The sequence below is a fragment of the Neomonachus schauinslandi genome, chromosome 11 (assembly GCF_002201575.2).
Source record: "Neomonachus schauinslandi chromosome 11, ASM220157v2, whole genome shotgun sequence".
Taxonomy (NCBI): domain Eukaryota; kingdom Metazoa; phylum Chordata; class Mammalia; order Carnivora; family Phocidae; genus Neomonachus; species Neomonachus schauinslandi.
The window spans coordinates 95,411,400-95,434,700 of record NC_058413.1 but is presented as its reverse complement, the minus strand read 5'-3'; the positions used below and the strand labels follow the sequence as shown (position 1 = coordinate 95,434,700).

At 59.3% G+C, this 23,301-nt stretch overlaps 1 protein-coding gene across 1 annotated transcript in view; it reads right to left on the bottom strand.

Annotated features, from left to right (window-relative positions):
- NECTIN1 (nectin cell adhesion molecule 1) overlaps window positions 1–23,301 on the bottom strand; it is a 63,551-nt gene that overhangs the window by 8,304 nt on the left and 31,946 nt on the right. Inside the window, exons 2-5 of the mRNA XM_044919199.1 lie at window positions 7,294–7,644; window positions 6,462–6,764; window positions 5,927–6,044; window positions 4,448–4,599 (exon numbers count right to left, since the gene is read on the bottom strand). Of these exons, the coding sequence (XP_044775134.1) occupies window positions 4,448–4,599; window positions 5,927–6,044; window positions 6,462–6,764; window positions 7,294–7,644 (924 nt within the window). The remainder of the gene's footprint in view (window positions 1–4,447; window positions 4,600–5,926; window positions 6,045–6,461; window positions 6,765–7,293; window positions 7,645–23,301) is intronic.

The following is a 23,301-nucleotide window of genomic DNA, read 5'->3' as shown; positions in this document are numbered from 1 at the left end:
GTCCAGGTCTGCCTAGAGGTAGAAGATGGCGGACTTCAGGGTGCGGACGCCAGGTGAGGGGAACCCTGGTTATTTTAGCTGCTCTGTGTCCAGGTCTGCCTAGAGGTAGAGGACGGCGGACTTCAGAGTGTGGACGCCGGGTGAGGGTGCAGAGGGAGCAGACAGGAGGGCCTAGCTCACCGGCGAGCAGAGGCGGCTGCTTGTGTGGAGTGGAGCACTGGTCCCCTCTGTCCTTCCAACGGTCACGCTCAGCACCAGCAGCAGAACCTCAGGGGCCCCGGCGGACTGGGGAGAGAGCAGCTGGGGCGTGGGGTCCCTCCCGGCCTCCCTCACACCGTAATGCCCCCTCTGACTGCAGCCTCCCCTCTGGGCTGGCGGGCTGGCCGGGCCCCTGGAGGCGGCGGCAGGAGCTCAGCATCCCTTTGTGGCTGTGCTTTCCTGACTGAGGTGGGTGGGCCCGTAGTGGGGCTGGGGATGGGGCTGAGGCGGAGGGGAGGCCAGGGTTTTCGTCTGGAGCCAGGCCGCGGAGGAGGTCTGGGGTGGAAGAGAAGGTAGGGGCTTGCTTCGGACCTGAGGCTGGAGCTTTGGCAGGCAGGCAGGAGTGCTCTGGGCCCGAGGGGGCCGGCAAGCTGGGAGCGCTACACCTGCCAGGGTGCAGGGCGGTGGCCGCAGGCCTGACGTCAGGCTCTGGGCGGCCCTCTGCTCCTGGAGCGGCTGCCAGCAGGCCACCGGGCAGGGCCCCGTCAGGCTGGAGCAGCAGCCAGTCCTCCCAGGGGCCCGGATGCAGCTGCCTGCGCACCGACAGCCCAGTGCACTGCCATTCGCCAGCCTGCAGAGAGGCCCGACTGCCACCCAGCCGCGTGCACGCGCAGCATGCGGACAGGCGCCCGCCGGCTTGCCAGCGCACGTTCACACGCTCACAGGCACGCTCCCTTGCAGGCTCACACACACCCTCCGTTCCAGATGGACCCCGAAGCCCCACCAACACTTGGTGACAAGAACTCCCAGTCTAGGAGGGAGACCTGTTACCTTCACCCTCCAGTGGTCATGCCCAGTGATGCGCCCGGGACTTCACCGGAAGCGGGGACTGGGGCAGACACCCCTCCCTCTCTGCTCCTCCTGACAACCCCGGTCCCAGGGGCAGATGCTGCCCCATTTGGCCTCTTGAGTCTGGTCAAGGCCACACCCTGAGCACCTCTCCCTACTCTCTGCATTACCCGCAGAGGGAGAAGGGAGGGGAGCTCACTGGTTTGCTGGGGACTCCTGGGCTAACCCCATGAAATTGCTCCTCATGGGCCCCTGAGAGGGCCCCAGGCCCCGTGGACATGTACGCACAAATTCTGGTGAGTCTGTCTCCCTATCCCCGTGGCAGCGGCCCAGGCCTGCTGCTTCCCACTAGGGACACCCTCACTGTACAGCCCCTAACTGGTCCCCTGCTGCCATCCACACAGCCTCTCAAATGCTTGGTCTAAGCCACCTGCCTCACCACGCTGCTTCTCTGCTGAGAACCCTCCAGAGACTCCCCTTTGACAACAGAGAAAGCCCCACTCCTTCCAGTCCTGCCCACTTGGCTCCCACCATTTTCCTCCCACAAGCTTCCCCTGCCAGCGAACCCCCACCCTCCATCACTGCCCACTCACTCATCCTTGTAGGAACAACTCAAATGCCACCTTCCGCACCATCTGGGGCCCTGAGAAGCCCCAGCTACAGTGTGTGTGTGCGGGTCCAGTGCCCCGCACACGCACGTGCCTTTGGCACACACCCTGCTGCCCGCCTCCTCCCCCTCCTGCCCCAGCTGCTCTTCATTTTCCTCTCCAGATGCGCCCGGGGCAAAGCTATTACCCGAACGGATGGCCAGGATGAAAAATTAAATTTCCACTTATCCGTCTCACTCATGCATTCCCTCCTGACTAGTGGGGCTTGGAGCCCAGGGCATGGCTGTGTCCCTCGGACTGGGCCCCCAGAGAACGCGACAGACACTAGCTGATGCAGGATGAGGGCTGGTGGCGTTGGTGGCTGCTCGGAAATTGTCCATGAGCACGGGAACACACAGCTCTGAAGAGGCTCAGGCTTCCTGGCTGAGCCCTCCAGAGGGGCTGTGAGATCGTCCCTCCTTCCCTTGGGACGGCTGGCGAAACAGCTCCTGGGCCCGTCAATGATTCAGTGAGTGTCACGCTTCCCTGGCTTCTGCCTAACTGGGCTGGCAACAGGAGTGTCCTTACGCAAGGCCCTTCTCACCACCCACGTGTGTGACTTTGGTTGCCACTGGTGCCCCACTCCATACCTCTGGGGAGCACAGGAGGATAGGCTGTGTGCCTCTTCCAGTTGGAGCCCTGGGCAGCTTGGCCCCCCCGGCCACGAGGCCAGCGAGGCCTGACCACAGATCCCATGCGGGGCACTACTGTGGCCATCAGCCCCCAGGAGATGCCCCCCCTCCACAGCTGGCTTCTTTCCTCTTTGTTCCGTAGCCCGGGCCTGGGAAGTGCCCCCTTCCCTTCCTCCCTGCTCCTGGACCTGGTGTGACTCCCTGATGAGCAGCCCTGCACTCACGGGCATCCTGCAGCCTCCTGAGCTTTGGGAAAAGGGACGCCCTGACTTTGCTGTCCCAGCGCTACCTCGGGCTGGGTAGCACCACTTGGCCCCATAAGCCTAGAAGGGCCTCTGACTGGTCCACTCATGCCAGGGGTAGGATCACGGGCGATCACTGCTCCCAGGTTTCTTGGCTTCCTCCTGTGATTGCCCAGTCCGCTGTTTCCCCAAAGAGCCCGAGTGGTGGAGGGTGACAGAGTGGTGGTATCTGTGATCCACCACTGGGGAAGGTACCCCCACCCCGGGAGGGCTCTGTGTGTGCGAGCATGCATCTGGCCAGAGGTAAGGGTGAAGATCTCTGTATTACAGACTGAGAGAAGAGCCACACGCTGAGGCCCGTCTGTGTCGTCCCTCCAAGGACACGCCTCACTGCGGTGTGGTCACGCTCCCTTACCAATACCCCTCATCCTTGTCGGCTCCTCGGCCCCACGGCCAGAGCTTGGGCCCCCGTGAGGTTCCTACTGAGCTTGGCCCACATTTTCTCCAGGAGGGGAGAAGTGTGTGATTCTGCCCTTCCCTCCGCCCCCCTCAAGCCTCAGCCTGGAGGACGGGCTGCCTTAGCTTTGCCCAGCTCCACCTCAGATGCTTCTACTACCTCAACCAGTCAGAGAGCCGAGGGCAGAGGGTTGAAGACAGCGGCAAATGACCAGTGACTCCACCTTCCCCAGTGAGGGTGTGATGGAACGGCCCCGACGGCAGGTCGGTGCAGACCCCAGACGCCGTCAGGCTGCTCCTTGGGCAGCTGTACCCGGAACGTACCCACAAACGAGGTCTCTGATGGCTGAGACACATGCCCAGAGCTGAGGCCTCTCCAGGGCATGCCCAGGTCCTGTGCCTGCCGTCCAGGAAGCACGGCCCAACTTCCTACACTCCCCAGACTGGCTCAGCATCTCTCTGAGGTCACTGCCCGCGCACGACGCGCAGCCCCGACATCACTTCCTGTCCATCTCGGCAGCAGCATGACACCACTTCCTGTCCCAGACGGTTCTTTCTGTCACTTTCTTATCCTGCGACCAGCTCAGCTACAATATTAAAGCCACCCCCTCTTCCGGCTGTGAACTCGTGATAGCAACTGTACCCCTCTGTTGGCTTGTTCTGATCCTTCCATTAATCATGATAATGATAGAGATCGAGATCATAATCACAGAGCACGGGCCATTTATTGACAGACTGCTGGTCTGTGCTAGGTACTCGGCCCACATTTTGTAAATTCTGACAACAAGCCTCCAGGCACCTCGTCTTATCCCCATATCCAGAGCACCGTCCACGTCCCAGCTGTCGGACATTGACGTCCGTGGCTCCTGTCATGGCCCATGGGAGGCCTCCCCCAGAATATCCTAGCTCCTGTGCTCCCTCCCTTGGCCCCGAGAGGTCAGGGGGCTGAATCTCCTCAACCGCACTGACACAGAGAAAAGTGCAGGGAAAGTTCAGTCAAGGGCACGAGACCACCAGGGCTCTGGGCCATCTCCTTGCTTTCCCTCCTGTGTCCCTGCCGCCCCCGTGGGTTTCCTGAGCTGCAGGAACAGACGAGCTCCACCTGCCAGCATCACAGGACATGGGCAGGCTCTACCACCATGCCCCACTGTCCCCCGATCCCCAGAAGCATTGTTGCAAATGGCACTTACTTCTTCCCTGCCGGAGCCTCCCTCTGACCCCTCTCTGATCAGGGGTCACCCTGTCTCACACACAGCCTTGTAACAGAGAAAAGAGAAAAGCAAAGCAAGGCCAATGGCCAGAGCCTAAGGGGGAACCAGAGGAGAAAAGAGGAGACACAAATTTCCCACATGACACCAGCCAAAGGTGGGGGACGTCAGCAGTGGGCTGGGGGAGAGAGGCTGGGCAGGGGGCAGCTTCCTACCTGTGATGTTGACCTCCACCTGGCCCGAGCGCGTGCCGATGGGGTTGGTGGCCTCACACACGTAGGTCCCTGCCAGGCTATAGTTGATGGGCCCCCTGAAGAAGAGGGTTCTGTTCTGGGCCTCCACGCCCTTGGGGAGAGAGCCATTCAGCCTGCGGGGATGGGGAGACAGGGCAGAGGGTTAGGACTCTCCGGCCCAGAAGCTGCCTTGGTGTCACCCACCTGCCTCCAAGACTCCCAGCCCTTTTGCTGAGCGAATAATGGGCAGGGTCTGCCTTGGAAGGAGGACAAACAACCACAACAATAATCTCTTGTGTTTCACACTCGATGGTCCCAGCACTGAAACGCAGACAGGACAGGAAGGTACTTGGTCCCACGGAACAGATGAGCAACTCTTAAGTTCAAGGTCAAGGAACACAGGGGTAAGTGACAGAACTGGAGTCCTAGCCAGGTCTTTGACTCCTGGCACTGTGCTCTTCCGGCTACTCCTGGTTTCTTGGGTTGCTGGTTTAACAAGCTGCTCAGGTAACCCCCATGTGGAGGAATCGTGTTCCATTTCACTATCTCATTGTCTCGCTGGACACATCATAGGCCTTTTTCCTGGGGAAACACAGGGGGACTTCCTCCCGATCCACGGAGCCTCGATTCTGTTGGACCCAGCAGCTCCCAGGCACACACAGCTGAAACTGGCAAGCCGGCCCTGGCCACTTGCACCTTCAGAAGCACTTCTGGTTCCAGGAAGTGGACGGAAGGTGCGAACTGGCTGGGGCATGCCGCTGCCTGCTACCTCCCGGACAAGAGTACAGACACAATGTGGGCAGCCATCTCCTGACCATCCGCGTCAACCTCCTTCTTGGCTTCCCCATGCCCGTCTTTCTACGTGTTCCATCCAGCTCTTCTCTGGGAAGAACCTTGGCTCAGGCCATCAGCACCGGCTGGAGGGCCAGACCAGACCCTTTGAGGGCCAGACTCAAAGACTGGGAAGCCAAGAACCGGAGGACGGGATATGGGACAAGCACGCCATGAACACAAGCATGCTGGGCTGACGGCTGCCCTCTCCTTGAGAATCTGGGGGTGCTGGAGAGAAGGAACGGGAACAAAGAAAGATCTGGGATGCTCCAGAAAGCCAGCTTCCCTGGGGACACCTCGATAAAAATAAATACCGGGGGCTGGGGTGGGAGTGACTCACTCAGACTGAATCACCAAAGGAAAACGACAAAATTCTTTATTAGGGAGAAGAAAGCAGGCAGATTATGAGGGAATCCCCCTCTGGCAGAATGGTTTGTCCCACTGACCCTGATGCGGTCAGACGTGGGGGTGTTATGTGTGGCCCCTCGCGGCCCCTCCCCTTGTCGCTGAGAAACCTGAACCGAGTCCCTAATTTCCTCCCCAGTTAATGCTCCTGGAGGTGGGGTGGGGTACCTCCCTGTGACCAGCTAGGTACGCTGCCGGGCGACCGGCCAGCCCCAGAGCACTCACGTGGTCCAATGGTACTCGGTGGCGGGGGGGTTAGCATCGGCTCTGCACGTGAGCTTCACGTCCATTCGCTGCAGGTACCAGTTCCCATCAAACCCCTCGATGGTCACCTCGGGCTCATCTGTGGGGCAAGGGATGATGTTTTGAGAAGGGGGAGGTCAGGAGAGCAGAACTTGGAGTGAGGGAGCCTCGGACAGGGAACGGAGGGAGGATAGCAGTGACACGGAACCAGCTGGAAGACGGAGAGAGAAAGGGGGAGGGAGGGGATCACGGACCCTCAGAGCAGCAGAAGCAAGGAGACTGAGGAACGATGAGGACAGATGAGCCAAGGGAGGAGATGGGGGAAGAGAGGAGGGAGGCCAAAGCACCCCCAGGAAGAGAGAGGGAGGGGAAGGCTAGAGGGGCCAGAGAAGGAAGGGGCGGGGGAGAGCAGCAGGAGATAGAAGCAGAGGAGGAGGGAGGGCTGGTGTGGGTGGGTAGTGGGGAGGGGACAGCGGTGCCCACCCCAGGAAGCCAGCCCGCACCGCGCCCTGCTCACACTGCACGTTGAGGGTGAGGCTCTCCCGGAAGCGGTCCATGTGGTAGTTGACGATGCAGGCCAGGGACTGCTGGTGGGCTTCCCGGCTGGGCACCAGGCGGTAGCGGCTGATGACGGTCACCGTGCCGTTGGGGTTCCGGATCTCCTGGTACTCCGCTTCGCCCTTCAGGCGTGTTTCCCAGGACACCACGCTGGGAGGCTTCCCATTGGCCGAGGTGCAGGTGGCCACCAGGACCTTGTCATCCTGCCCCTTCTTGGCTCGAAGCACTGCCTGGGTACCCTCTACCCAGTTGGTGGGTTTGGCTGCGGGGAAGTGGAGAGCGCCATGGGACCAGCTCTCCCGCCTCGCCCAAGGTGTGCGGGCCCAGGACGTCCCCCTGGCCATCCTCACCTCTCGGCTGTGCACTTCTCCCGGGACTGCTTCACATCTAACCTACGTCCTCCCTGCTCTATGGCTGGTACCCGCTTCTGTCAAGCAGAGGGCTTCTTGGAGCCTCGGCCTGCTCAAGGACAGTGGCTCATGTGGCTCTTCTTAACCGTGGTGTCTGAAGCTTCTGCTTGCTTCTTGGTCACCCACAAAGCACCTTGGAGGGGGGTGCTCCGACCTGAATCCTGATCTTCAGCTCTGTCCACGGCTAAGGCCCTGCCCCCAATCCCTAGTGAACTGTGGCCCAGCCTGGCTGGAAGGGACCAGAAGCGCCATGCCTGGAGCGCGGGCAGCATGCCAACCCGAGCAGAACGATGGGGCCATTGAGGCACGCGTCGAGAATGGCCAAGCCCCAGGCCCCAGGCCTCTGCACGAGCAGGGAGGGAGGGGGTCGGGCCAGCTTACCCATCACGGTGAGGTTGAGCTGGCTTTCTCGATTGCCGGCGGGGAAGGTGGCGAACTCGCAGATGTAGACTCCCTCGTCGTCCAGCTCCAGGCGGGAGAGGCGAATGGTGCCGTCGGTGAAGGAGGGCCGCAGAAATTCCACACGCTCGCGGTAGGGGGCCAGCACGGAGACGCCCATGGCTGGGTTGTAGATGGCCACATTCTGCTTGGAGCCGTTGGTCGCCTTCTGCCACGTGACCTGGGTGATCTTCACGCCGGGCAGCGGGTTGGCAAAGCTGCAATGCAGCACCACGTCTGTGCCGATGAAACCGTACATGGAGTCGTTCACCTGGACCACCTGGGCATGGGGGCCTGGGCAAAGGAGACGCGGGCGGTGGTCAGCGACAGGCGCGGCCCCCCCACCCCCAGACTCCCGGGGCGCTGCTCCTTTCTCTCTAGCAGTATTACTCTTCTGAGGCTGATCATAAAAATAGTAATTGCTTGTAATAAAAGCACTCTGGGTGATACTGAAAAATACCGAGAAGAAAATGGCACCACCCAGGATCCCGCCACTCAGAAATATCACTGATAATCTTGCAGGAAATATCCTCTTTTACTTTCTTCTCTACATTATTTCCCTATATTGCTCCGCATGACCATCTTTTCTTTTCCTCACACCGAGGGAGAATCACACACTGTACGTATTGTTCGGCAAGCTGCCTTTTCACTTGGCGATACGTCGTGGGTACCGCCTCATGGCAGTAAACACACACCCCCACCCTTGTTTTTGATGAGGAGGGTCGAGTGCACTGTTTTGCTGTGAGCCACCAACTATGTCACCTTCCTGGGCCTCAGTCCCCTTCTGGCAAATGGGGCATAAAATCTAGGCCTCCACCTCACGGGGTTGCTAGGAGAACCAAATGGGACTAAGGAGAAAGTGTGTCAGGAGACAGGAAGCGCTGCCCACATGGCTCACGGGGGCCACCATGATGGCCACCCCCATTAGGTCTTCTCCCTTAAGGCTGAGTGCCCACGCCCTGGGGGGGCATGGCTCCGTTCCCTCACCCAGCCAGGTGGGGAGAAGTAGGTCCTGCACAAGGCGCAGCCTCCCCTGGCTCCCGGCTGCCTTCACAGTCTAATCTAAACGTCTTGGCATTCGACATCCCCCTCATCTGTATCCTGCCCTCCGACCATGTCAGCCTGGGCCCCTCCTCAGAACACACCATGTTTCTATGTTCCCTTCCTCCTCCTAACACTCCTAGACTCTTGCTCATGCAGTTCCCTAGAAGGCCCTAGAAGGCTCTTCTCCTTCTCCACCGATGGATCTCCCACTCAGGCCACCCCCTTTGGGAAGCTTCACAGACCTTACCCATGCCACCTCTGTTACAGATCTTTTCTGCCTTGGAATGTGGTCGTTCATGCCTCTAACTTCTCCACCAGAGTGGGATCTGTGCTTTCCCCTCACCGCATCTCCAGTGCCCAGCCCAGGGTCTGGCACACAGTAGGTGCTCAGTAGGTATTTGTTGCCAGACAAATTGCAACGGAACCCGCGAGAATAGAGATTTGCAAGGAGGAGGGAGTGATCAGTGGCATCGGATGAATGAATCAATTCCCCCTAGTCTCCTCACCGATTGTTTTATTCCCACTAGAAGGCTTGTTTGAGCTTCGCCCTAACCCTGAACTCGGGGCAGCCATCCCCTCCGGTGGGTCTCTCCGGGGCTCATTCCTGAGCTCTGTTACTGGCCATACCTCTGTACACTTCATGTTGTCACATCCTCACTGCACTCCATTTACTGAGCACCATCAATACTATCAATGCCAGGCCCTGGACTTACCCAGAAGCAAGGAGCTGGCCTCAACGGTCCCCCAAGGGAGCCTGGGGTTCAAGACTGGAAACTTGGGGCTCCTATTTGCCCCTGCATGATGGAGACACAAAAGCAGGGCACACTCCTCTGAGGGCTTGGGAGACCATGGCAGGTGAAAGCTCCTTCCCTCAGGAGGGTACAGGCATGTCTCCTAGGTCCCTGCAGTATCCTCTGTGTTTGACATACAAAAATGTATTCAAAAAATGCTTGTTGAATAAATAAGTCTTTGGCCCCTTCGAGCCAGGCCCTTACCATGCTCTGGAAGCTTCCTTGATGCTCCCGTATCACATGCCTGTTCACAACCACACAGACCCTTCAAGGCCCACCTGGGGTACCCCACTCCATCCCCTCCCGCTGTCCCCTTGGCCAGTCTGTGGGGTTCTGACATGTCCCTGGGCAGAGAGCACTGTGGGCTGGCTGGAGTCCAATGGAGGAAGCATCCATCAGGGAGTCAGGAGTTGGGTTCTGCTGGGCTCCATCTTGAGCCCTATTTTCCTTCTCTATAAGGAGCAGGCTGGACTCCCCCAGTCCCTTCTGGCCCTGAGTCTGAGTCCTTGAACTGCAGCCCAGCCCAGCTGGGGCCCCACCCCAGATGGAGTCCCACGGTGAGGTCAGTGGGCCAGCCAGTGCTCCTGCTGACTGGCTGGCTGGCAAGCAGCTAGGCCCTAGGCCCTCCCAGCAGGATAAGCGGGTGCTCCCTCCCCCACTCCCCAGCCTTCACTCACCAACCTGCTGGAGGTTGCCCAGCAGCTGAGATAATGTGGGTATAATTGGGGAACTTTCACCACACAAAGCCAGAAAACAGGAAAAGCCAGTTGGGAGGGCTTGGGCCATAGGCTGGGGGTGGGGGTTGGGGTGCGGGCACCAGGAACCATCTAGGGATTGGTGCCCAGCATGGTGGGGCCTATAGCGGGACACAGCCCACCAAGCCTGCCTTGACCCCATCTCCTGTCACTTCTCCGCAGGTGTGGGGACAGGCAGGGTTCAGTGCCTGGCACACACGCTACCATTCATTCGCTGTGTCTTCAGCAGTGATCTCACCCTTCAGAGCTGTGAATACCAGGAGGGAAGATCGCCGACAGTGGCCTGGGCGTGGGGGCGGGGAGGGCGCTGCAAGGGGCTCGGGCGCCCCAGCAGCCCTGTCTTGTCCGTCAGTACCTAACCAGACCAAGGCAGCCCTCCCCATGCTAATGTCTGTTTTGGGGTTAAGGCCCCTCTCTCCTCTCCAGAGGCAGCCCCATGGGGTGCCAGTGAGGAGGGTGCCTGGCATGCCCGCTCACTGCGCACAAAGCCGGTTGTCCTGGCCCTTGCCCCTTCTGCCCTAGCGATGAGTGCGCAAGCCAGAGCGCGGGAGGACCTCTAAGGAGCAGGCCGACTTAGTTTGGTGTTGGCCTCTGTCCACAGCCCACTGGGCACAAGGGAGCTCCGGGTATGGGGTTTGGGGTCACTCCCTGCTCCCAGAGTTCTGGAACTGGGAGGGGCTGGGGACACTGGCAAGGTCTGAAGACCCTCCCTTCGCCCTCCACCCCACTCCAGGCTTAGGGACCCAGAACCCCAGCTTCTGGCTTGCGGCTGTCAGTCTTGGCCCGAGGATGCACGGTTGGGGAGATGTCCCTTGTTCTTTAGATTGGGCAGACTGGGAGGCTTTCAGAGAGCGGGGCGCACCTCCAGTGGTTGGGCAGCAGGGTCAGAGTGCTGCAGCGAATGGGGCAGTGGGGATCTCCACTGAAAAGGCAGAGAAAGGGCTGGATCAGGGCAGTGACCCAGGAAGAGGGCCCTCCTCCGTGTAGGAAGAGGGGGACCATCAGCCTTGTCTGGAAGGCTCGGGAGAGGAGGTGCAAACAGGAGGACAGGCCTGTCTAAGCTTCTCCACCATCCGCTCTGGCCTCGATGACCTGGAAGCTGGTGCTCCTGTCTCCCAACACTGCCTGAGCTCCTCCCACCCTCTGAAGGGTTGCTCCATCTCCTCCCCGCTTCGGGCAGCAGGTGGGCTCCTGAAGAGTCAGACAGCGGGGCTTTGCATTCTCCCTCCATCACGTCCGAGCTGTGAAACCTTGGGCAAATGACTTGACCTCTCTGTGCCTCAGTTTGCACTGAGGCTGCACATCTATAAAATGGGCCTAACAGTGGTACCTACCCCGTGCAGTTGTTCTCAGGAATTCAATGAGTACATGTGAAACTAGAGAGCTTAGCACACTTAGGACAGAATTAAACACGCAGTAAACGTTAGTAGCCATCATCACCACCACCACCATCATCTGTATCCCTTTCGCTTTCCTGGCACGTGTGTCTAGCGCGTTTCCCGGTGTGTCCCCCCCCGCCCCCCCGGCTCCCAGCAGATTGCGAATCCCCGTGTGAGAGGGAAGGCACAGGTTTGACCTCGGGTTGAGCTGACCACACCACGGCTCGCTGGCAGGATCCAGGGCTCGGAGACTAGCCCGCTGACTTTCTCTGGCTCCTCAGGCCGTCAGGGCTGCTCCACACAAGGCACTGTCTGTCCTTCCTCACGGGCCCCCTCTTACATGAGAAGTGGGGGCTGTCCCAGATGTGGGAACCAGGACCACTAGAATGGTAGCATCCTGGAGGCTCAATGGACCATGTAATGCATCATTTTACACAGGAGGAGTCCAGGGTCCAGAGGGGTTGGGTCACTTGCTCGGGGACGCAGAAGAGCATAATCCAGCCCAGTGTTCTTCCCACTCTGCCTTTTTATAAGGGACTCCCAATCTCAGTCTAACTCCCCGGGCATCATTCTGGGTGGTGTCCCTCCCAGAAATGTGATCTCAGAGCCTCTCTTGCTCCTTTTGATAAATGGCAGGAATACCGGTTACAAATTGCAGTCACAGTGCCTGCAGGCCACCCTCCACTGGGCTTGGTGGGTGGGGGTGGGGGGCGAGAGGCTGGGGGCCAGGGGTGAAGCCCAGTGGGAGCCCGGGTGGGGGTACCTGCAGGACGTACAGAGCAGGAAGGAGCCAGAGAGGTGGGAGTGAAGGGGAGAGATCCCGGGAGCCTCTGCCCTCAGTAGAGGGCAATGTGTTTTTCTTTTCCTGACCTCAAGCACTGCCTATATTCTCCCTGACTACCCTATGAGTCCCATGGTCTGGGCCCCATGTGCAAGTACCTCAGTTTCCCCATTAGAGCTCAGGCTGGACAGCTGGGACTGCCTTCGTGGCTTCCCAGAAGTGCTGAGCCAACAAGGCAGGCGTCGGGCCGGCCCCCCGAGACGTCACAGACCTGTAAAAGCCCCGAGCTCAGCAACAAAACACAAAGGCTCCTCAGTTGTGGCCGACAAACCTGCTCCCCAGGGCCCTGCCCGCCTGCCCTGCCCGCCATGGAGCTAATCCGAGGCTGAGGCCATGGGTTCCCACGCAGTGGGGTGTGGCCCAGAATGGGGGGGCACTCTGCTCCCCGTACCTACCTTGAGCAGTTTCTCTTCCCACCCTTTGAAACTTCAGACCCCTCTCTCCCTGGCCAGGCAGGCTGGGACTGGGCCCGTGTGGGCGGGTGAAAGCGGGGGGAATAGACAAAGGGGCGGTTCTGGGATTTCTGGCACAGGCCACCTCTTCTTTTGCCCCCCACCTATTTCCTGAGACTGCCTGGGTGCCCTCAGTCAGGTAGACAGCAGGGGCAGACCTGGCCCGGAGGAAACTGGGGCACATCGGGGGAGGAGCACTGGACTCCCCACCCAGGGCCTCTCTGACACCCAAATACTTTGGGATCCATCTCTAGGGCTTTCCAGGGATCTCCTTCCCCACCACCACCCCAAAACTGGCAGAAAGGAAGAGGACATCCGGTTAGAAACCCGCTTAGTGGTAAGTGGGAATGACTCACCTATGGGGGGGGGATAGGGCCTCCAGCCGAAACCCTGCTGAGTCAGCACAGTGACCTAAAGGTTACAGGGCCCCTCCTCCCAGTGCAGCTACTTCCCCAAATGTCAACTCCCAGGGCTGGCCAGCTCCTCACTTTCTGATGCCAAGGCTGATCCACCTGGGGGAGAGACTGGCAAGGAAGAGGGTATGATCAGGAGGGAATCCCCTTTCTAGGGTCCCCTCCTCTGGGAAGGTTTTGCCAATCAGTGTTGCCCAGACCGAATCGTTCTGCCAGCAAGAACCCACATAAGCAGGGTTCTCACTGAGGTCCTTTGAACCTGTCCCGTCTCGTATCCATGCTCCAGGCAGATTTCCCCATTATTCGGGAGCTCCCTAGAGCCCAGACTCCCCTCTCCGCCCAGGACGGGGTCCAGGGTGACCCAGGTCAGAGGGCTCAGTGAGGACCCAGAAGCAGCAGCTGACCCAGTCCTTGTCCCCACACTCCTAAGTCACCCCTCACTGAGGCTGAGTGCCCCCGCCCCCCCACATTGTAGGTGCTCTGCCCGGTGGGAGTGGGCCCTGGGGGTACTCTCTCTGGGAGCAGTGCCTGCTGGGATGGCTCCAGGAGTCCTGGGGCCTTGAGTCCCTGCTGCATCCACCTTGCCAGCAGAGGTGATAACATCCCATGATCCCACAGTCAGGGGCTAATTGCTACTGTCCAAACCCAGGCGCCTCCGCCCCTCATTTGGGGTCACAGAAACTGCCGATGTTTTCTTCTTGGCTGATGCCCACCCCCCCGCCAACTCCCGACACAGAGCTGGTTAATGATGGGCTGTGGGGCTGGCGCCGGAGCCTTGGGCGGGTGAGTGCAGCGCGTGGGAGAGGAGGGGGCGCGGCAGCCTGGGAAAAGCCCCTAGAAGGTGCCCAGGATCTTCCAAACAGGCTTGGCTGGCCCACTCCCCAGCGGCGTGGAAGCCGCGGGCTTGTGGTGGCGGCGGTGGGGGCTGCTCTGGCAGGTCCCATCTCTCTGAAACCTAGCAGGACAGGTTGGGGGACGGGGATCAATCAGGGAGTGGGGTTTTGCCTTCTCCCGCTGAGGAACCAGTGGTTGGGACACCTGGACCTCCCCTACAGGTCTGCTGCCTGTTGGCTGCCCCATCCCCAAGGCCAAGGGCAGGGCCAGTCCTGAGCAGCCCCTGGACATCCCAGGAACAGAGAGCCCCTCTCAATCTCTACCTGTTGGTCGTCTCTGGACTGCTCACCCTGCACCTGCCACATTTCCTCGGGCCAGGTGGTGGGGAGGAGGGGCACGTACTGGCGATCAGGAGAGGAAGTCTTTGGTCCCCACTCCTTGGTCATGTTTTTCTATATGGCCTAAGGTAGGCAGCTCCCCTCCCTGGCCTCACTGTCCTTTTCTGCAAAACCAGAGTGTTGGATGCCATGACCCTGGAAGACGATACTTTGGACATCACCTGTCTAGTTCTCTCTCTGCCCTAGCTCTGCACCTTCCCTGGATCACACTCTAGAACTTTTCCACCAAGTGGCTGCTCCACGTCTGTATACTGCCCGGCTCCTCCAGGAAGACCTCCCAGATTAAGTGGAATGCCAGGCAGCAGAGCTGGGGCGCGCAGGGCTCTTCTATCCACGCAGTTGTGGAGTGTGACAGATGCTAGCTCCTGTATGCTTTTGAATTCATCTTTGTTCTCCATCCCCACTGGCCCCCATCCAGACTCCCACTAAGACCCCTCCCACCAGCGCAGTCCCTTCCCCGCCCCCTACCTCCAGCAGAGTCTCACTTCCTTATTTTCTCAACACTCCCAGGCCAGGACTCTACACGCCTCCCCCACCCCCACCCCTTTAAGTAAGCCCTGAGCCTTCGCGCTCAGCATCTCATTCCTGCCCCCGTGTCCCCTCCGTAGGCCACAGTCATCACTTACCCCAGCCCCGCTGGAGTGTAACGCCGAGGCCACATACCTGCCTCCAGGCTCTCCCCCGACCCATTCACCACTTTCTAAAACATAAATCATTTCCTATTTAAAATCCTTCCATGGGTTTCCGGCAGCCCTCAGGATCAAGTGCAAAGTCCTTTTGGGCTCGGGACCTCATCTTGGGCACCGGGGCCTGCAGCCACCTCCTCTCCTGGCTCTCTCTCTTCCGCCCCATGGAACAATACCATCCATTCCCTGCAGTTACTCCCTCTGCTAAAAACCCACACCCCGTTACCTGCCCCAGTCCCCTTCATGCTTCCTGAGTGGGGTATCCAGCACCCCGAGGGCCCCAGGAGCACACATCCGTCAGAGCATCTCCCCTCGTGAAGGCAAACACCAGTGCTTGGCAGACAGTAGGTATAAGGGGGCCCCCGGTGGTGGGTGGAGAAGGCTACAAGCCAGTTGGGGTTCCAGGCCAGGCTCAGCCACTTCCCGGGTGTAATAATAGCTTCCCGGATACCACACATCGGTCAAGGGCAGGGCGGACACAGGACGACACCGCTCACCGCTCGGTGTCAGCAGGTAGGGCAGGAGGACAGCGCTGGAAGGGAAGCCTCACATCTGCACCCAAGGCACGCAGGTCCGGGCCGGAACCCTCTCCTGACTGAAACCAGGAAGCTGCACCCCAAAAGGTATACCTCTTGCCGCCCCACATCCTCTGCTTGCTTCCCACTCGCCGCTGCTTGGTTCCTTTCCTCTCTCCTCTGCCCCAGTTCCTAGCACACAGCCCTGCCTCCTTCCTCACTCTAGACCAGAGGTGAAAAATATTCTTCTCACCCAAGCAAGCTGCAGCTGGAGGCCCTGCTCCCCAGGTCTTAGCCCTGCGAAGCCTGCACGCCCCCCAGCGCCACACGCCTCCCAACACAGCCCAGGTTTCTCCTGGCCGAATCCTCTGAGGCCTCGAAGTGCCCGGCTCTAAGCCTGGGGTTGTCACAGGTCCCCGCTCTGCAGCCCACGCCAACCCTGTCCACCCCACCGGCACAGACGACACGTCTCCCAGCAGACGCCCACGGCAGCCAGGGCTCCCCTCAGCAAGGGTGCTCCTCAATGACACATTTCGGGGAGTGTAGGGAGCAGCCTCTTCAGAGAGCTAGTGCGTGGGTGGTCGAGGCTGGGGGCTGCCCTGAAAACAGGGAGATTCCTTTGGCCTCCCCAGGAGACCCTCTTCAAAGCTGGGTATCAACATACGCATTGTCTCAGTCCTGTGGGTTCTGTGCCAATGGTCACCACCTGTTTGGAAGTCTCTAGATCTGCCTCGTGCCAGAAGGGACTTGTCGGACCACCCCAGTGCCCAGCTCTGCCCACACCCTGTCCGGCTCCAGGCAGCTGTCTGTACCCAAGCCTGGGGGCTAGGCCTGTGCGGGGAGGGAAGAAGAGGGGAGGGCATCGGGAAGGGACAGACTGCCTGCTTCCGGGGAGGCTCATTCTAACGGGAGGGTTGGGTGGGAGACTGAAGGGGGCAATGGTGGGGGTGTAGAAGACAGTAACTCACCCACGAGCACTGACTTGGAGGTCAGACGGGCCTGGGCTGGTATGTGCTGCTTACTGGCTGGGTGACTGAGCAAGCTGCATCAACCTCTCTGTGCCTCAGTTTTGTCATGCACGAAATGGGCACAATTATAGTGCTGTGGCCTACGGTTGATTTGAGGATTAGTTGAGATAAGTCCTATAAGCTCTTAGCACAGTGCTTGGTGCATAGGTATGCTACATAATGGGCTGTATAATTGTTATTACAGGGGCGCCTGGGTGGCTCAGTCGTTAAGCGTCTGCCTTCGGCTCAGGTCGTGATCCTGGAGTTCTGGGATCGAGCCCCGCATCGGGCTCCCTGCTCTCCCTTTCCCACTCCCCCTGCTTGTGTTCCCTCTCTTGCTGTGTCTCTGTCAAATAAATAAAATCTTTAAAAAAAAAATTGTTATTACAGTCTCAGGGAAAGAAGCTGCGTAGAAATCAGGCAAGCTGGTTTCCATTCCGGCTCTGCCAGCCACCGTGTGATCTTGTGCAAGCCCTCGCTCTGGGGAGGCCGCTGTCCCGGATCAGAGGTCCTCAACCTTGACGCTATTGACATTTAGGGCCTGATAGTTCTTGGTGGTGGGGGCCGTCCTGTGTGCCACAGGGCGTTTAGCGGCGTCGCTGGCCTCTGCCCACCCTTCCTCCGTTGTGACAACCAAAAATATCTCTAGAAATTGCCAAAAGTTCCTTGTGGGGCAAAACAGCCTCCACTGGCCCAGAGGAGAGGGCAGGGAGCTCAGGCAGGGGTGCTGGCGCGTGTGAGGGATGTGCGGGGCAGACCCTACAAGCCCGGGGCAGGAGGCAAGTGGCTGGCGGCTCTCCAGAGGGGAACTGTCCTGGGTTCTGGGGCAGAGGGCCCAGAGGCGGGTCAGAGCAGGGGTGCAGGCCGTCCCCCCTGCAGAGCCTGCTGTCGGCTCTATAGGAGGGACGTGAGGTGTGTGCTTGGGAAAGGCACGTGGAGAGGACCGGAGGCCCCGGGGAGCCTGCAGCCGACTGCCCCGTGCTGCCAGAAAGCGGGTTACGGGGTGGCGTGCGTGTCCTCAGAGGACAGAAGGGCAGGAGAGACACAGCCCAGGGGGAGCGTGGCTGGGAGCCTGGGACAGGGAGGCGGGGAGGCCGCGGAGACAAGGCCGTGTGTTTCTAAGAGCAGAAACGAGGCCGGGCAGCGTCTTCCTCCGGCTGGTAAACCGCGATCATCTCGGAAGGTTTGCACCTCATTTGGTTCCTGCTTAAGTGAAATCCACAACATGTGTTCCCTGCATTAGTGGGGTGTTTGTGCTTAATTAGTGGCAAATTCTTTCATATTAAAGTCATTAAGTTCTGCCGTTTGCTCTTCTCACCCCGGGACTGGCTCTCTTCTGTCTTTTTCCTTTTAACGCAGGTGGCCTGTTGCAGGTGGTTCAGCCTCTCGGGCTCAGGAGGCGCGTGCGCACATGCACGCACACACGCACACCCCCCCTCCCTGTGGCACTCGGCCCCACAACAATCAGCCCTGTGCCCGTCCCACCCTGGGCTGGCAGGTGTCGCTCCTAGCACCCCGTCCCCATGCCAGGCTCCTCCGTGTGGCCGGCCGCTCTGTTCCCTGCCTCTGGGGGCTCCCCCTACGGCTGCCCTGGCAGCGGCCGTCCAGGCTTCGGGGTGTGGGCTGGGGCACTGCCGCTGGCGGGACAATGAGAAGCGACCGTGTCGCTCAGGAGGCCGCATTTACACATCCCAACAGGGATACTGGGATGGAGGGGCGGACACTACCTGGGGAGTGTCCCCCCCCTGCCCCCCAGAAGGCCTGGGTCTCAGCAGTCCCTAGGGCTCAAGTGCGGGACCTGTGTGCAAATGCCCGTAGCCACAGCACAGTGGTGACGCTGGCTCTTAGACAGGCGGGCGCGTCGCCATGATCAGGGCCCAAGACAGCCTCCTTTCCACCTGCGTCTGAAGCCACCTCTGGTCCTCTCCACCTGTCTCATTTCTGGGTGGCACTCACGGCTCTGGGCACTGCAGCCGAACTTTAGGTTTAGGTTAGACAGAACATTCCCAGGCCGGGCTGGAAGGGCCGGATCTTCTGTGGCATCCCTTTGCTGCACAGATGATCCAAGACCTGCAGCAGGCCTGAACTGAGCTCCTGGGACTCTCTCTGCAGACTCCGCAGACTCTCTCTGCGCCCCTGGGACAGGGGGCTCGGGGCCTGGGCTCAGGAGGTACTGGGAAAGCTGGCAGCGAGGGCCGAGATGAGGCAGGAGCCCCTCCCCTGGCCCCGTGCCCCCTCCCCCGTGGAGCCCCTCCTTGAATGTCTCAGTTGCCATGACCTGGTTCCAGCCTCCAGCAGGTCACACCTCCCACTTCTGGGCCATCTCCGTCCCCCCAGAAAGCCTTTCTTGCCACCCTCTGAGCTCTGCTCTGGGCTTCAGGCTTTCTCTGATGCACTCCAGGCAGCATTCAACCTCTTCACCGGGCACGGCCTGGGGAACAGACAAGGGGAAGAGGCAGGCTTCTTCCCGACATGAAACTGGCCAAGGCTTGGGGTCCGTCACGTTTTCTCTTTGACCTTCTTCAGCCAGTGCTGCCCTAGAAGCCTCGCCTACAGGGTCTCCAGCAGGGGGATGGAGGTGGGCCGGGGAAGGCAAACCCAAGCCCTGCAGAGGAGAGCACCTCCCTGTGTCTCACAGATTCAGGCGACTGTCTGGGTAGCATCACAACAGATGGGAGCAGGAGCTTAGGGAAAAGGGACAGGAGAGTCTTTCCACGGCCCTCCTGTCACCTTCAGGACCTACCTCTTTTTCAGACCCCCCCCCCCCCCAGCCTGCTCTGGCTTGGCTGCCACCTCCATCCTGATGCTCTCCCCAGTCCAAGGCTCAAGTGAAAATGGGCATTTCTCTTCCAAATAGAGCCAAAGGTGCCGAATCCCTCAAGCACCTCCAACCTCTCGGATGACACCCGCTTTAGCTGTAACACCGCCCGCTCACTGTACCCACCGTGTTAACCCCAAGAAGTATCCTCCCCAACCACAGTGTCAACCCCAACACCAGCCCCAGCCCAACCTCAATGTCAATGCCAACCTAGACCACAAGCCGGGGGTTAAGACTCTACCCCTAGTGCCAACCTCTTCCTGGCTTTAATCACAGAAAGCAGCAGAACCCTACGTGTGGCCATCATTTCCGTCCTAATCTCAGCTCACCCTAGGTCTGAACTCAGCCTCAGCTCGGTGGCACCCCAGGAGGAAGGTGGTCTGGCTCAGTTTTTTTTTTTTTTCTACCCGATAATCCTCCCCCTTGGGATGGCCACAGGAAGAGGGTCTCCTAAGGGGCCTGACATCATGTTGCAGGGAGAGGCCAGCTCAGCTTGCAGGCCTCCCATGTGGGTGGGTCTGCCTGTCAAGGGCACTGGGCTTCCCCCACCATCCTGCTCTCCCCCGCCCCATGACACCCACGGCAGGGCCTTGCGGACATGTGCGGTCCCTGGAAAGCCTGCCCTGGGCTGTGCCTTTCCCCGGCGCCCGGGAGGCTGAAAGGGGCGGTGGGCGGGCAAGGTGCCTGGTGCTGCTAATTCCAGCTTCAGCAGTAGGACCCACAAACAAGTCCCACAACCTTCCCGAAACCCGGCCTTCTCACCCATAAAATGGGCCTAAAGCGAGGCCACCTCATTTGGCTGGGGTGAGGATGGAGGGAGGGCGTCTGTGTAAAATGACTTCCGCGGTCCTGGGGTCCTTGGGGACGCAACCTGCATGGCTTCACTGCGCTCCCGGCCTCAAGCTGTCATCTTGCCTTCCTCCCCTTCCTTGTCTCCTTTCTCAGCACTGAAATCATCACCCTCTTCTTGGCAAAATGCTGAGGGGAGCAGGTCCCTGCCCTTGCCACAGCCTGTCTTCTTCCTGCCCCCCCAGGGCAGGGGCACAGGGGATGAGGGGAACCAAGAGGCAGGAGGTGAAAACCCCAAGCCCCGGCCATTGCTCCCAGCCCTGCCCACTCTCCCCCGGCTCCCCTGTCAGAGTTTCGAGTGTGTGTGTGGGGGGGGAGTCTTTCCCCACTCTCCACCCCCTTCTCCCTGCCATCCCTTTGCCCAACATGAATCTATCAGGAGCCGCACCCAGGCCCGCTTCCAGCTCAGACTTGTTGGGGTTTCAGGAGTCACTGGGTAGGGGCCCGGCATGCCAGGACCTGTTTCCTGTCCTGCCGTACAGAGAGCGTGCACGTAGGCAGCAGGGCACAGCGCCCAGCTGCAGGGATGCAGCCCAGCCTCCGGGCCACCTGCGGCCCCTCCTCCCCTCTCCTTCCCATTCTCATGCCCTCTTTGCCCTACCCACCGCACTGCTCATCATGGCCCCTGAAAGCCCAGGAGTGGCTAGTGGCAGAGGGGTGTGTGTGTGTGGGGGGGACCCGCATGTTCTGCCATGTCTGAGGAGGGTGTTGCCTACTACCTTCAACTGGCCCAAGATTGGTTCTATCCGCTTAGCAGCAGAAGCCGAGGGTCTCACCGGCTCCCCTCCCTCCCAAGAGGAGAATGTACAGAAGGACGACATTCCTTGAGAGACCCTTGCCAACGGATGGCAAGAACAGTTAACACATGGGTATAACTTATCTGTGCCAGGCCCAGGCCTGAATGTTTACTTATATTAACTCACTTAATCCTCACAGCAACTCCAGGAGCTAGGTAGCATCACTGTCTCCATTTCAGGGATGAGGAAACAAAGAGGTCAAGTAACCTGCCTAAGGTCACACAGTCTATGAAGCAGATTCAACACACGCAGTCTTCATGAGGCTTCTTTCGGGGAGAGGCTATGCTCTTCACCACCGCATGGGCTGCCTGTGGCCTCCCTTTCTCCCCTTCCTATGGGAGATGAGTGCCTAGCACACTCCTACCAAGCCCCAGAATCACAGGTAAGGGTGGGACTCGATACATGGGACCCTTGCCTGTTAGCAGCCCAGGTGATGGGGGCTGGATCGGGTTCTTTGTTGGGAGGGCAGATGCCATCCCCTCACTCTGGCTCTGGGTGAGGCTGAGCCCCCGATCCCCACTCCTGTCAGGACAACAGGGCTGGCTGCGACCAGGGCATTCCCAGCCAATGGGATGTTACTGGGCACTTCAAACACATAAAACCTCCATTCTTTCCTTGTTCCCTTTGCCTCCCAATCCAGGAGTTACAAATCTTGACTCCTAGTCTGAACTCTGCCAATCTCTGGCTGTGAATCTTCCTCTTTCTGTCCCTGGGATTCTCCACCTGGGAGATGCTGGTGGTCACATCTTCCCCCATTGCCTCTGGGTCCTTGGGAGGACCAGGTGTGCCAAAGGTCCGGAAATGCAAATGATGGCTACCATCGACTAGGCAGCTATGGTGTGTCAGGCATTTAATTATATAATCTCACTTGGTCTTTATGACCATCTCATGAGGGCAGTCCCCTCAGCCCCAGGGCCAAAGAGGAGAGTGATGGCCAACCTCTGTCCTTTCCCTAAGCCTCAGAAATGTAAGGTTTTGTTATTCTCATTTTTCATCCCTGCTCCTCCCACCTAGCATGCACTGCCCCGAACCCCCAGCCCAGTCCCACCTACTCTGGATTATTAGCTGCCCGGAAGCCCAGGGTGGGCAGCAGGTGCTAATGAAAAATCGGCAGAGACTCTTCACACCCCTCCCTGAACAGGGGACCGGAGGCCTGGAGGGGGTACTTTGGGGCCCTCTCAGTGCCCAAGGTAAGCAGAGAGTTCAGATAGACAGCTCCCAGCCAGATCCACCAGCGGGCTTCCCACCACAGGCTGCCGGGACAGCATGTCAAATTAGCTTAATGAACGAGGCCCCAGCTTTAATTGGGGCCCTCTGCTTTGCTGTGCTGTCTCCTGCTTTCATTTTTAATGCTGGGAAAGGGTGGGTTTTCTTCCTCACCCCTGTGCATTTTCACCCTGGCTAATGGCTCCTGGCTCAGAAAGGCCCCTACAATGCTAATTGGGTTTAATTCCTGGGGTAATGAACGATTCTATTGGAAAACTGAAATGTTGTGGGTGAATTCTGTGTATAAATAGATAGGAAAGTCAAAGGGACAGAGAACCCAGAATGAGGCCTTGGGAGAGACTGGGGTTGGAGGAAAGGCCAGCCTGAGCCTCTTTCAGCTGGTGGATCCCTGAGATGGGGACCATCTGGCCTAAGAGCTCCCCCTTTATAGACGAGGAAACAAGAGGTGCAGAGAAAAGCAGGACAACCAAGGGTTGCCAAGAAGTTGGTGGGGATGGGGACAAGGAGCTGGCAGAGCTGGGCCGCAGAAGAACAGGAGTGGGAGTGTGTGACTTCAGCCTTCGATGGTTCAATAATGTGGTAATGGACGTGAGCGCACCTGGGGAACGGCTATCAGCCAGACGCTGGCCTGTAGAAATGTACTGTGGTTGTTTCTCTTGTGGTTACAAAGGCCCTGCCTCTGGGTCAGTAGATAAGCAAATAGCTCATCAAGCCAGGAGGCAGCCAGGTGTAGAAAGGAATAGTGGTGGGCGCCTGGGTGGCTCAGTTGGTTGAGCAACTGCCTTCGGCTTGGGTCATGATCCTGGAGTCCCCGGATCGAGTCCCGCATCGGGCTCCCTGCTTGGCGGGGAGTCTGCTTCTCCCTCTGACCCTTCCCCTCTCATGCTCTCTGTCTCCCATTCTCTCTCTCAGATAAATAAAATCTTTAAAAAAAAAAAAAGAAAGGAATAGTGGTGGGCAGGTGGTGGGAGGCCCTGGAAGGCCATGGCCTCTATACCACCTCCCGCCGTGGATCTTTCTCCTCTCTGGTCCTAAGGGAAAGAGCCGGATGGGGCGTCTCTTGAGGTACCACCTGTATCTTTCCTGCTTGGCTCACACCCACGAGCCTGATCCTGAAGCGCTGGGGAGGAGGGAGAGATGGAGGA